Source organism: Quercus robur, chromosome 2 (genome assembly GCF_932294415.1).
Source record: "Quercus robur chromosome 2, dhQueRobu3.1, whole genome shotgun sequence".
Taxonomy (NCBI): domain Eukaryota; kingdom Viridiplantae; phylum Streptophyta; class Magnoliopsida; order Fagales; family Fagaceae; genus Quercus; species Quercus robur.
In genome coordinates, this window is record NC_065535.1 from 85,410,440 (window position 1) to 85,425,417 (window position 14,978).

The 14,978-nt window shown below is 39.1% G+C and overlaps 1 protein-coding gene across 1 annotated transcript; it reads right to left on the reverse strand.

The window, feature by feature from the left end:
• Positions 1-12,939: 12,939 nt before the first annotated feature.
• Positions 12,940-13,980, reverse strand: LOC126715505 (uncharacterized). The gene has a single exon (XM_050416131.1). The coding sequence runs from the start codon at positions 13,849-13,851 to the stop codon at positions 13,195-13,197; it is 657 nt and encodes a 218-aa protein (XP_050272088.1). The 5' UTR covers positions 13,852-13,980; the 3' UTR covers positions 12,940-13,194.
• Positions 13,981-14,978: the final 998 nt, after the last annotated feature.

A 14,978-nucleotide genomic window follows, 5' to 3' on the forward strand; every position in this document is an offset into this window, starting at 1 on the left:
TAAGGATTATCTTATTGCTCACAATCTCTCCCCCACTCAGTGCGCTCCCAATATGTTTAGGATTTTAATTAGTGTAAATGCCCTCAATGAGAAGATGGGTGTGAACCTTACCCACTATGATGTTAATTGGATTATAATCGTCACAAACTAACAGGGTAGGGATATTACTTAAAAACTAGAATTCCTGTAGTCAGGCTTATATCGTGTCTCCCTGAGTCTAACAAGGGTATGGATAAAGATTATCTTATCATCTCAGGGGAGTGGCATAATAGGCTACACTGTCCGACACGAGAAAGGACATCAGGTGGGGTGTTTCAGGTCTAGGTCTATTATTCTAACAACATTCTTTTGCTTACTAACCTTTCCTATATTTATCCTTTTTTATTGTTATTTACAACATGTTTCTTATTCTACCTGTGTTGTTTTCTAATAACGTTTTTATTTTTGATGAATTTGCAGATAAATATTCTGCTATCCTGAACTTGAATCTCATCAACGAGCGTGATTTGACAAAAATACTCAAGGTCGAGATATTTGTCCACAAAGATGGACAATTAAGAGCAGCCCACCTCATCCTCGGCTACGATCCCATATCGTCCAGCTTCTAAGCGCCCAAGTACGTGATTAAAGCGAAAGACATCCGTTTACACCAGATCAACATTGTTGTATCGGGTTTTCTTGACACGAGCCCTATTTCAAAAGGCGTACAACAAGCAGAACTACCCTTTCAACACACAGTTGAGGAAGAAGTAACTCATTCCCAACCAGCTATTAAGGAAGAAGAACAAGTGGTTGAAGTCTTAGATTTCGAGGACGACTTTGAGGTTTTCAACCAGCCTCAATCCCCAGAATTTTCAGCTGGTGATTTTAGCCATCTTCCCTTAGCTTAAGTAAGCAACCTCTAGGAAACTTCAAGTGTTCCTGACGCAATGGTGCTATAACGCAAAACTAGAACAAGCCTTCTGGATCTCTTGGAGTCCCATGCAAGGGGAATGCGCCCGAGGTGGCCATCCAAGCCAAACACCCCACCCCTCCACCTTCCCAAGCTTCTTAGATTGACCCTATTGATAAGAAGAGAAAGCGGGACTAGAAGGGAAAAAAGGTTGTGGAGGAAGGAAAGGGTCTTCCTGCCAGAGAAGTTGAGCCACAGAAGGGGGCCAAAGTGGCCAGGACTGCTCAGACGAGGTCCTTAAGCGAAGGATCCATTGTGGAGAGGGGGCATGATCGTCGCACCAAGGTTCAGGCTTAGAACCCCCCTTTGGTGTTGAACGGATCTCCCCTCCCTATGGATTCTTTGATTAGGGATTTCCAACAAGGCAAGGGTGGGTACGTAGCCAATGCCTTGGAGCAGCCCCTCCTGCTACCTGATGACATGACCGACCTCTGGACCATAAAGAAACACAAGGTGCTTCTTACCTTGAAAAGAGACCTCACATTGCTAAGCGTTTTTACCTATTTTTAGTTTATTATTATCAGTATCATTTTTATTGTTTTCTGTCATTACTCATACATATTTATTTTTTAAAGGCTGTTCAAGCTGCACATATGGCCGAGGAGTTGGTGAACAACTCTCACAACCAAATGAAAGATGAGGAAGGGAGGCAGATTGTTGCTGTGGAAGCCTTCTCCTTAGTCGAGAAGAGAATCCAAAAGCTGAACACAAAGCTGACTGAGGCTAATCGAGAAAGGAAGAGAGCCGAGGCTGCCTTGCATGGGGTTGAAAAGCAGGTGAAGAGTCAACGTAGGCAACTTCGTCAAACTGAAGACCAGTTATCTGTAGCCAGGGAACATATAGAGATTTTAAAGAAAAAGCTGGAAAAGGAGGAAAAAACTCCAAAGAAAGTTAAGCAGGACGGCTACAACATCAGGGTGGTAGAGACTGAGGAAACCCTTAAGGCTTAGGTCTCTGGAGTTTGTAGGACCTACTGCTTCTAAGTATGGAATGAGGCCCTCAATCGAGCTGGAGTGGAGGCCTTCTCTGCCTTAAGGAGAGCAAAGAATGTCTACTACCCTCTAGCCATCCAAGCATCAGGCTCCTCAAGTTCCAAACCTGAAACTGCCCCTAAGGAGTCAGATCCTAGCAAGAATGTACCTGCCAAGACTCTCCCTTCTCCTATCAGTGCTCCTAAAGAGGTACAACAAGCTGACACCGTTGAAAAAGAGAAAGAAATGGCCAAGGAAGTAGTGCTCGAGGACACAAAACCTCCAGCTGTACCCAAGGATTCTCTTAAGGAAAAAAAGGGACTTCCTAGAGTCGAGTGATAGTCTTGGCAACTTTCCCCATCCTTGCCAAGGATGGCTCTAAAGGTAAAGGGTCAGCTTCTTCAGTAGCTGTGCCTGAAAAATCTACCCAGGCTCCATCCAAAGACAACCCTCCTCCTCAATCCAAGTAGCACCTAGGCCACATTTTGTAGTAGTTTTTTTTTTTTTTTTTTTTTTTTTAAATTTTATGTAATTGTTGTTTACGTTTTTGGAATTGTACTTGCTTTGCTTTTGCCAAAGCTTTACTTAATGGAAAATATCAAATTTCTTCTTACTTCCCTGTGTTTATGCAAATTCAAACATAATTTCCCTTCCACTTTGTGTGACATAAGTATGAGATTTAATTTCCAGTAATTCAAGATATAGCATCATCATTGAATTTAGCAATTGCCTATACAAGTGGTTGTATAACTAATACATTCTATGCAATCAACAATATAATAGGTTAACTTTTCCAAGTCTATAACCTTTAATAAAGCATAATTTTGACTTCAAAAACATACCTGATGTATCTAACATAAGCAGCTCACATGATTATATATGTCTTAGGCTTTCCTTCTTAATTTCAAACAATGGTAAAACATCTACTTACCCAAAGTTTCACATACCCATTCACTTAGCAGCAAATCAAGATTGTAGTAGGTGTTAATTTACCTATAGTATATGGCCGAGGAGCCAAATATTACTCTAGTTTTGTTTAACTCCTAGAGAGATACTGAGCAGTGCTAATTTACCTAAGGTAAGTGGTCCGAGGAACCAAGCATAACCAAGGTTTTGTTTAGCACTTGAATATTTGTTAAGGAGTATTAATTTACCTAAGGTATGTGGTCCGAGGAGCCAAGCATGACCAAGATTTTGTTTAATACTTAAACAAATAATAAGGAGTATTAATTTACCCAAAGTATGTGGTCTGAGGAGTTAGGCATGACCAAGTTTTTGTTTAATACTTAAACAAATAATAAGGAGTATTAATTTACCCAATGTATGTGGTCCAAGGAGCCATACATGACCAAAGTTCTGTTTAATATTTAAATAAATAACCAAGAATATTAATTTATCCAAGGTATGTGGTCCAAGGAACCGGGCATGACCAAGGTTCTGTTTAATATTCAAACAAGTAATAAACGTGACACATAATGTCCTGAATAAAAACTTGGCAAAGCTACTTTTCCTTAATAATAATACCTTCGTAGGTTATTTACATTCCAAGGGCATGGTACAACATTTTCATCTAAATCTTCTAGGAAATAGGCACCTATACTGGCTACCAAGGTGATACGATATAGCTCATCCCAATTGGGTCCCAATTTTCCCCATGCTGGGTTTTTTATAGTACCCATAACCTTCCTCAACACAAAGTCTCCAAGTGCTAATGGCCTTAGCCTCACACTTGTGTCATACCCTTATTTGAGCTTCTGTTGATAATACACCAACTGAACCATGACAGTTTCTCTTCGTTCTTCAATCAAATCTAGGCTCTTTTCTAATAGGTTGTCATTGTTGTCTGGAGTGAACAGGCTCGTCCTCAATGTTGAAAATCTAGTCTCTAGAGGGATCACAATCTCGAACCCATAGGTCATGGAAAAAGGGTGTTTCCTTAGTTGACGAACAAGGAGTTGTCCTATATGTCCAGAGAATATGTGATAGCTCCTCCACCCACTTGCCATTTGCATCATCCAACATCTTCTTAAGCCCATTCACTATAACCTTGTTAACAACCTCAGCCTACTCATTTCCCTGAGAATAAGCTGGAGTTGAATATCTATTCCTAATACCCAATTCATAACAGTGCCTCCTAAAAGTTTTACTATCAAATTAAAGCCCGTTATCTGAAATGAAGGTGTGAGGAATTCCAAATTGAGTAACAATATTTTTCCATACAAACCTCTTTGCATCCACATCCCTAATATTAGATAGTGGCTCAGCTTCAACCTACTTTGTAAAATAATCAATGCCAATCAGAAGCCGTCTCCTGTTCCCTGCTGCCTTAGGGAATGACCCTACAATATCGAAGCCCCATTAAGCAAAAGCCCATGGGCTAGACAGATGATTAAGGACACCTCCTGGCTGATGAATGTTTGGAGCAAATATTTGACATTGGTCACACTTCTTCATATATTTTTGTGCCTATTTTTGCATATTTGGCCACCAATACCCCTGAGTGATGGCCCTATGAGATGGTGATATGCCCCCTGTATGACTTCCACAAATTCCCTCATGTAACTCCTCTAGGAGTGGCTCCACTGCTTCGGGATGAGCATATAACAAGTACTATCCAGAAAACGAACGTTTGTACAACTTTTGTTCCTTGGACAATAAAAAACGAGTAGCTTTCCTTCGAACTTTATCTGCCTCTCCCTTCTCCCCAAGCAGGGTACCTTCCCTGAGAAACATAACTACAGAATCCATCCAACTAGGCCCTACCCTAACCTGATGAATTTGGACATTCTCCCTCCTCACCTCAGTGGGCTTGTATAAATCTTCAACCAAAATAAGTCGAGGTAAAGCTTATGTTGGGGATGTTGCTAGAGTGACATGAGAGTCAGCATGCGTATTTTTGCTCCTCGGAATCTGCTGCAAAGTGAAAGATTCAAAATCTGACTGTAAGTACCTAACCTGGGTCAGATACCCTTGCATTCTTAAATCCCTAACTTCCAACTCTCCCTTTACTTGGCCCACGACCATGACTAATCTCAAGTCCAAGAACACTTCCATCGTCCTCCCCCCCCCCCCCCCCCATTTTCTGAACCATAGTCATCCCTTCCAACAAAGCTTCATATTCGACATCAATATCCGTGGCCGAAAAACTTAACCTGAAGGATCTGTCAATAGTAATTCTCTCAAGAGACACCACAACCAACCCCACTCTAGATCCTCTTTGATTAAATGCATCATCAATATACAATTTCCAGGATAAGGGTTCCTGTACAAAGATTTTTTCTACGGGTATTCCTCCTAAGTTCTGCTTCTCACCCTCCTCTTCCAGTGGAGATTTAGTAAATTCAGCCACCAAATCTGCAAGGACTTGGCCCTTAACAAAGGTCCAAGGCATATACTTGATATCAAAAGCCCCTAAGATTGTCCCCTATTTGGCAATTCTCCTTGTGTAATCAGCTTTTTGAAGTAGCGATTGAAGAGGAAGTTGGGTTAAAACCACAATTGTATGAGCCTAGAAATAATGAGAGAATTTTCGTGTAGTATGTACCATTGCCAAGATAGCTTTTTCCAATGGTAGATAACGAACCTCTGCTTCATGCAATGACTTGCTCTCGTAATAAATTAGCATTTGCACTCTATTATCCACCCTTCTCAGTACTAAGCTCATTGCATAAGAAGCTACAACACTATAAGCAAAAAGAACCTCTTCCTCCTCGGGCTTGGACATAATAGGTAGCCGAGAAAGATATTCCTTGAACTACTGAAAGGCCAAGGCACATTCTTCGGTCAACTGAAATCCCTTCCACTTATGCAATAACTGGAAGAGAGGCCTACACTTGTCTATTGACCTAGAGATGAATTGGTTCAGAGCGGCAGTCATTTCTATTAACTTCTGGACTTCTTTGGGATTTCGAGGAGGCTACAAATTGTTTATTGCCTTAATTTGATCAAGACTGACCTCAATTCCATGTTGAGTGACCATATAACCAAGAAATTTGCTCAAACTAACGCCAAATGAACACTTAGAAGTATTAAGGTGTAGTTTATGCTTTCTCAGTATCTCAAAAATAATTCCGAGGTCATTCACAAGCTTGGACTCTACCTTACTCTTTACCACCATATAATTTATGTAGACTTCAATGTTTTTGCCGAGTTGAGGCTTGAACATCCTAGTCATCATCCTCTGATATGTAAATCCTGCATTCTATAGTCTGAAGGGCATCACTATGTAGTGGTAATTCCCAGTAGGTGTAGCAAAAACAGTCTTCTCTAGATCATCCAAAGCTAATAGTATTTGATGATACACTTGAAAGGTGTCCAAAAAGCTCATCCGAGGTGACCCACAGTTGCATCCACCAATTGGTCTATCCGAGGTATTGGGAAGGGGTCTTTTGGGCAAGTTTTGTTTAAATTAGTGAGGTCTACACATACTCGCCACTTCCCACTCTTATTCTTTACCACCACCATATTAGCGAACCATTCACGATAAAACATTTTTTTTTATTGCCCCTGCTCGCTTAAGTTTGATCATCTCCTCCTTGATCACATCAGAATGTTCCTTAGAAGAGCATTGAGGTAGTTGCTTTTTGGGAGTGACAGATGGATTGACATTTAAATGATGGCAAATAAAATTTGGATCCAGCCCTGGAGCTTCATAAGCACTCCGTGCAAACACGTCAACATTTTTCCTAAGGAAGACAACCAATTCTTCCTTCTCCCGAAGAGGTAATTGCACTTCTACTTGGAAAAACTTCTCCTTGTCATCATCAATAACGATCTTTTCCAACTCTTCACACTTTGCACCTTCTACCACCACGTCCACGGATTTCCATTCTACTCCTCTTAGGGTCAGGGATCAGAGCCTCTGCAAGTGGTCGACCTATAGACATCACCCTGGAAGGATGAGAACCAGTCCTACCTAGGGCAGCAAAAATAACACTAATTGTCCCCAAAGGTGGTCTTAAAAAAGCATCCTTCTGAGCTCTCGACCTTGCCTGACTGCCCTATCCACTAGGCTGATACAAGAATTGTTTTAACTTCCTAATCTAAACCAGCTGCTTTACATGATTCCATAAAGTCCTACACTCTTCTGTAGTGTGTCCTCGATCCTGGTGGTATTGATAATGAAGACTTTGATTACGTTTTATAGGGTCTTCACCCATCTTATTGGGCACCTGAAGTATGGCTCATTCTTTATTTTCTCCAAAATTTGATGTACGGGCTCCCTGAACACACTATTTGGGCAGTAGCAAATCCAAAGGGCCCGGCAAAATCTCTCCTGGGTCGACTGTTATTGTACCTCTCCGACCTAAAATCCTTTCGGTCTTAAGGAACCACCTTGGCTTTCCCCTTTCCTTGTTGTTGGTCCTCCTCTACCCATTTGTACTCATCAATACGATCCATGAGCTGGCATACACTCCTAACGGGCTTCCTCGTCAAAGACTTCCTCAAGTCGTGCTCGGTAGGCAGGCCAACCTTGAAAGTCCTTATAGTCACATCATCAAAATTCTCATCTATCTTATTACACATTTCCAAGTACCTGTTAAAGTACGTCTTCAGGGTTTCTTCTTCTTGCATGGTTATGGAAAGTAGAGAATCCAAAGATCGAGGAACCCTACTACAAGTAACAAAGCAAGCCCCAAACGCTCTAGTGAGCTCCCAAACGCTCTAGTGAGCTCTTTAAAGGAGTTAATCGAACCTTCCTTCAACCCATCAAACCATCTCATCACCACCGGCCCTAGGCTGGATGGGAACACCTTGCACATCAAGGCTTCATTCTTTGAGTGAACAGTCATTCTTTGGTTGAAGTGGCTGACATGCTCCACCAGGTCTATTCTACCATTATACATGATAAATGTTGGCTGAGTAAATCGCCAAGAAAGTTTTCCTCCTTCAATCCTACGTGCAAAAGGTAACTTAGAAATTAGGTGCAAAGCCCTGCTCATAGCATCATTACCCAAGCCCTTATGAGATGGACTCTTGCTTCTCCACCTATAATGGCGATCCTCATCGCATGAAAAAGACTCACTGAGAGGAGTCCTTGATCCTGGCCTGTAGCTATCATCCCTATCATTATTAGAAGAGGGCTCTGAACTTAAAGGAGTCCTTTTACGTTGCTTATGACGTAATTTCCTTCGTAAATGGTCTATCTCTAACTGAATGTTCCTAGTATTCTCTCCATGAGACACGTGACTCCCACTTCAAGACTGGCTCCTACTAGTGTGAGTAGTATGTACACTAACTTCCCGGTCCCTTCTACGTTCAAGGTTGAGAAACTAATCTTAAGGTTGGGAACCAACAGATTCTTCTTGGTTTGGACTCTTGGTTTGGACCTGAGCCTACCATGGCTAAACGTTGATCTCACCAATGCTTAAGTTTTCCCACAGACAGCGCCATTTGTAAGGACACGATTTGGTTCCCAAGCCCAGAAAGTAAAAGGACTTAGGCCCAAAGAGCCCAATACAATGAATTTGTAAAGAGTAGGCTAAGAACTGAACTTTAATGAGTTGGACAACAATCACAATAGGTTAAACGATGCTAGAAAATAAGAATAAATGATTTTGGACAAGAAAATTCCTCCTCGACAAGGTCCGACGAAAGCAATTCTTATATATTTCTCTTAGACTTAAGGACAATTACAGTTCTTGAATGTACAGTGTTTCTCTCTTCTTCAGATTATCTGATCCCTCTCTGTAATGGGGTCTTTCTTCTTTATATTCCCTTTCTTTACTTAATCTTAGCCCTCCACGTGTAGATTAAATTGCTAGTTCTAATCCTTGTCTCATCAATCCCTTCCTGAAGTCTTTAGGGGTAGCTATAAGGTTGAATATTACTATTCAAGTATCACCTCCACATAAATGTGGCTAGGGAGTTAGCTGCGGAGCAATTAATACAGTGGTAGCAAATTTCTCCTGGATATTTCTCAGCTTCCCTTTGTTCTATTCTCTCTTGATGCTTATCCTTACCAGTAAAATTGTCCGGTGTGTTATTCTTGATGGCAGGTCGAACTTTTGACCTCTACTCAGCCGAGGAGGCATTTCTCCTCGGACTACTTTCCCAAACCTTTATGACCAAAATCCTTCCACAACTTATTGATTTGTTTGTCTTTGTTAAGGTCTAACTGTCCTCGGATAGCTAAATGTCCTCGGACAAGGCCCACAGCCCAATATACCTTCCTAGGCCCTTCATCCCTAAAATAAGGTTGCATATATGCAACCTTACTATTCATGATTTTGTAAAGAAAAAATTATTTTTTAATCTCGCACTCTCTTTCTTCCTCTCACTTTCAGACTCCTTTCTCCTCAATCTTTTCTACTCTGTTTCGCGATCTTTCCTCTCTTCCTTTCACGGTGAGACTTCTTTCTCTCTCAAGATCTGCTTTGGGTGGCTATGGTTTCAAATTGGCTTTGGGTGCCTAAAACGTGGTTGTGGTTTCAAATTGGACGATGAGACTTCTTTCTCTCTCTAGATCTGCTTTAGGTGGCCGTGGTTTCAGATTGACTTTGGGTGGCCTGAAACATGGCCATGGTTTCAGATCGGCATGGCTATGGGTTTCATATTAAGTATCGAGTTATGGGTTTCAGATCGAGTATCAAGTTGTGGGTTTCTAATGGCCATAGGGTCATGGGGCTGTGGGTGGCCATGGGTTTTGCTTGACATGGCCGCCATTAGTCTTCGGTTTAATGGGTTTTGCTTGCTGTGGCCATCGTGGGTCTTGGATTTGATGAGTTTTGCTCACCACTCTATCCTCCACCTCCCTCTCTCACCGATGAGGATTGAGATTTCTAGGATTGATTTTTAGATTTCTAGGGCTGTGGTCCAGCCACGTTGTGGGTCTTTAAATTGATTTTTGGATTTCTGAGATTTCTAGGATTGATTTAGTTTAAGGTTTTTTTTTTTTTTTTGTGGTACGGGATTGATTTTTGGATGGATATTGATTGTGGTGGCGATCGAGTTTTGTTTTGGTTGTGGTAGAGGCTGCCAGTTTTGATCGCAGGTGTGGTGGTTGCCAGTTGGATATATTTGTGGTGGTGGTTGTGGGTGAAGAGAAAGAGAGAGAGAGAGAGTAGTATTTTTATTAGTATTTTATTAGATAGTTCATATTATTTTATTGGGTTGTATATAAAATAAAAATTGGGATATAAGATGAATTGTAAAGTGAGTTGGTATAACAGATAAAACAAGTTTTTAGATGGGAAAAATATCAACTAGTTCCCAGCCCCGAATGCTAATGCTCTAAGAGATTTGATTGAATCTAAAGGTTTACATTTTACGTAATATCTAAAATAAATTAAATCAACCATATGGGCTTAACAAAAAAAAAAAAAATACTAGTAGTTATATCTATTTAGAGAGATGCTACATTTACAATATTTTAACAATATTTTTACAACAAATCACAGGTGGTTAGTTGTTATTGGTTCAAATTTCAAACTAACGCTAAGATTACTTTTTTGCCCCAACAATAACAACTAGTAATAACTTGCCACTTATGATTTGTTATAAAAATCTTGTAGACATATCATTTCTCATCTATTTATCAACTTTTGTTTTCATTACTTTTTTTTTTTAACAATTTGACAGTTTCATCAATTGGTGGAAAGCAAAACTCTAATTATTCCCATAAGGAAGAGCGCGTAGTACTATTGAGCTGCAATGCCTTAATTATTTTTTATTAATATTTATTGATACTTAACATATATCTTTTATAATTATCTTTTCAAATTTTATGAACTCTAATTAATTAAACAAACTAAATATAAATAATTATCATATACTAATATTTATCTTTTACGAAAATTTTTTATTTCTTCCCCTTTATATTGGGCCGACGTTAAGTGGCTTTTTTGGTTTGACTTATGGCGTGAGATTAAGAAGGTTGAGAAGAATCAAATTAGAGTCGAAACTTTCCCTTTCACAACGTCATCAACCTTATCTTCCCGGAAGTTGGTTTCTACGCTGTAATTGAAACGATAGGCCATGGGGCCTCCTTTAGTTGGATAGAGACGATTTCTCGACACTTTTCGTCTTTTGCAAATGTTGTTGAAGTTAGAGACTAAAGATACCACTTGCGGAATATCTAAGAGTGGTTTTTATCACCTAAATTCACGAATTTTAGTATTTTCTTAATTAATTGGAGAATTTGAATGATATTAGTTTTATTAATTATTCAATCTATTTATTTACTCTAAGTGTTTATTATCTATAGCATACTTAAATTTTGCGTTCCAAACAAATCAAAAAACTTGCTGTGTGAATGTATGCCATGATAGTGCAGCATAAGTCTTTTGAGCCACCAAGACTTTTGGTCTTGGATTCAAGTTCCCCTGATCTCTACTAGTAAATACGCTGGTGTATATCTCCCTTCGTGTTGCCGTAGGCACGTAAGGGTTGCCACTCTCTCCGCCAACTCTTTTTTGCTTACCCAAAGAGATATCAATATAAAGAAACCATAGCAATTGAAAAAACATAACCTCAAATAAAGGTTGTTTCAAGCAACTTAGAACGCCTCTTCACTTTTTTTCAATCTTCCTGAGCATTAAGAATTAAGATCCCTACCCCGCCCCAAATCACTCATTTTGCTTTTCCTCCACAAATCGAAAACACAAAAACCAAATCTTTGATGGTGGTGCACACTGTTAGAGTTTATACCCCAATTTCCAAAGTCTGAAGTCTGAAAATACTCGCATACTCAGAAAACAAACTAGAGATAAACACTAGTTGAACTTTTACTTTGATTAATTTCATTTTTCCATTTCTACGATCTTTTCTTGATTAATTTTGAGATTGATTATAATTTCAGATAAATTTTAAGAGAGTATCTTCAATCTCAAGAAAGGTTAGTGTTTTTTTTAATGATATATTATTGATCCTAATTGACATCAAGATATAATATTATTTTGATGGTTGTTCAACTATCTGAAAATATGTGACAAGAAATTATTCAGGTTTTCAACGACCGACTAGATGATGATGATATCCATTCATTATAGAACAAACATATATCTAACAATTGTTTTAGTCACCCCAGCGTAATTGAGAGGAAGACTTCTATGTCAATTAGTAAGTGATAAGATTGTTTAAGTCGGTTAAGCACTCTCAAATATTTTATTTCAACTTTCACAGCTATTCCTTTAGAACTATAAATTAGTAATTCCATGCTTATCAGCTAAAACTAATTCGTAATTCCATGTATAATTTACATTATATTCGGAACTAACCACTCTTTATATTTATTTGATTTATAGGTGGTGATAGTTACAGAAGTTCATTATTACCTCTTTACAATAATTTATTTTTATTTTTTAAATTTCAAAAATCCAATTTTAGTTGTTAATTGACATTAAGTAAATCATAATTAGTGCCATCTGTCCCAAGGGGTCCAGTACTCCGGTAGTAGTTGTTTCCCTTAATAAAATTTCCATTATTTCTCAGTCATTATTAATTTCCATAATTAGTCCATTTCCTCTCTCCCTCTAAGGGTACTCCAGCTGTAGTCCTTTCTTTAATTTCAAATTTCATTTCATTTCATTTTCCATCTCTTTCATTTCATTTTCCTTACCGAAATTTCCATCTCTTTCGCATCAAGTTCCAAACCAATTCAATCCTGCAAACACAAAAAACAAAAACAAATAACAAATAATAACAAAACAAATAAACAAAATAAATATAATAAAAAAGAAAAAGAAATATACCTCATCGCCGAGAAACAAAAACACGGACGAACTTAACGGTACGTACAAGGAACTCAAACGACAGACGCAAATACCACACGCAGAGAAGGTAACGACACGTGCAACGGAGTTTACGACAAACGTCACGTCGATTATAACGGCGAGCACTTGACAGGACACAAAAAACCACAACACACAATTTCAAAATGCACTGCACTGCAAAGGAATCTGAGTCTGAAATCTGAATGGAGTTGATTAATTAATTAAGTTAGTTTTTAGTCTCAAATTATAGGTTTGGTTTAGTTGGAAAATTAATGTTGATGAAATGAATTAGGGTCCTTCAGTATCAGTAGCAGGCTCTGATAAGAGAGATTATATATGATTTTTATATATACAGGGTAGAGGGGGGAGGGGGTATATATGGAAATTTCGGTCACCGGATTACACCAAAAAAATACTCAATCCAATTCCGCTGCTTTCCGAGTCGCCAAGCTCTTCGTAACCTGAAGCAGCTTTATAAGTCTCTGACGCCTCCGTCGTCGTCACCGTTACCGTAAGATAACAGTCAAGCTAAGAGATTTAACGGTCAACGTACCATAAATCACTCATCGGCTGCTTTCGTCATCGCCGAGAGCCGGCTCGGCCGCGGCCGAAAGTCGGCGCGCCGCCGCTGTTGGTGGGAGGAGGGTCGAATCAAGGCCGCAAGGGCTCGCTTCACTAGATCGCCTTCAACGCCGCCGATTCGGACGAGGGAGTTCGTCATCGCCGATCTACGAGCGTTGAGTCTGTTCGGCGGAGCCGACTGTGAGTGCGACTGGGAACCGAAGCCCTTGTGTAAGCTGCAGCGGAAGGAGCCAGGGTGAGTGGTGGGAGAGCACATACAGGTTCGTTTCTGAGGGGTGGTGCGCTTCACGATCTGCTGGTGGTGGTGGGGGTTGCCGACAGCGCCGGACGCGCCGCCGCGTGGGGAGACGGAGATGGATCTGTTGGGAGAGATCGAGCGGTGGTGGTCGATGGAGAATCGCACCGAAGGAGACGACGTAGGGGAGGCTCCGTACATGTTGACGCGTGGCGGCGAGGCGGAGCGGTGGTGGTTGTTGAAGAAGGTCGTCGATCTGGAAGAGAAACTTGAACTGGAATAAGCGAAGGCTGAGGAAGAGGAAGACGGTGAGCGAGAGTACCCGCCGGAAAATCTTCCGGCCGGTGTTGGTGACCGGATAACTGGTCCGCTCGAGGCTTTTCTAGTAGACACCGCCATTTTTTTTGTATCAGAAGAGAGAGAGAGAGAGAGAGAGTTTCTAGAGAGAGAAAGACAAAAAGAGAGAGAGAGGGTTTTGTATTTCTTTGTAAGCCGTGTTTGGCTGTCTAATTCGGCAAACCTAGCTTCACTCGAGCTATGTATTTATAGTGTTTTTGAAGTAGGGAAAAGATGAGGAATGTGCGAGACTTGTCGAAATTTCGCGATATTTTGCATTCAGGATATTTTAATATTCTTTTTCTCGGTTATTTGCAATGATACCCCTAGGGCTAGGATTCTGCTATATTTACTTTTGGGCATGTATGCTTTTTTTTTTGGTTATGTATCATCACTATCATGTATGTATTTTGCGAATTTATTAGCGGCTTCATTTTGGCCATTACTCACTAATAGTCAATACAATAGTTTTTCCTTGTCTTTGAAATTAGTATTTACTATTTACCATTAATCAACAATAAATTTAAAAATAAATATATATGTAATACTTTTATATATTTTTAATAGGAGTTGAAATTTAAATATAATATATTTTTGTTGAAAATACCAAAATTGTTTTTTAACCTTATAGTTCATTGACAATATTACTTGTTTTTATGTTAAAGCTTAAATTTAATCTTGCCCAAAGGAATAGTTGGTGTTGTGACCTAATAGTAAAAAAAAAAATTATCATAATAGAGAAAATATCATAATTTAAATAATATGAAATCTTAAAAAAAAAAAAAAAACGCCATTAAGGTTTTTTTTTGGGGTAAAAATTCGATAAACTTATTTTCAAAATTTGATTCATCATAGTATGACTGTAAGTATGGTTGCTTTTTAAAGTTAGTTTTTAAAAATTTAATAATAATTATTAGTAGTAAAATATATTAACAAAATTAATGAAATTTAGAATGATCGATAGGTTGAGTTTTTGTGATTTTTTTTTTTATTCAGGATATTTTAATACTTTATTTTGCTTTTATTTGCAATGATATAACTAGTATTCTAGTCTATTTACTATTGGGTATGTGTGCTAGCACTTTATATATCATAAGTCATATTTGTATTTTTCCTGTTTATTAGGAAACTTCATTTTGCCAATTAGTATTTATCATTAATCAAAACTAAATTTGAAATCATATTAAAAA

Excerpts from the sequence above, each read along its gene's own strand:
- LOC126715505 (XM_050416131.1), bottom strand. The coding sequence starts at position 13,851 with ATGGCGGTGTCTACTAGAAAAGCCTCGAGCGGACCAGTTATCCGGTCA.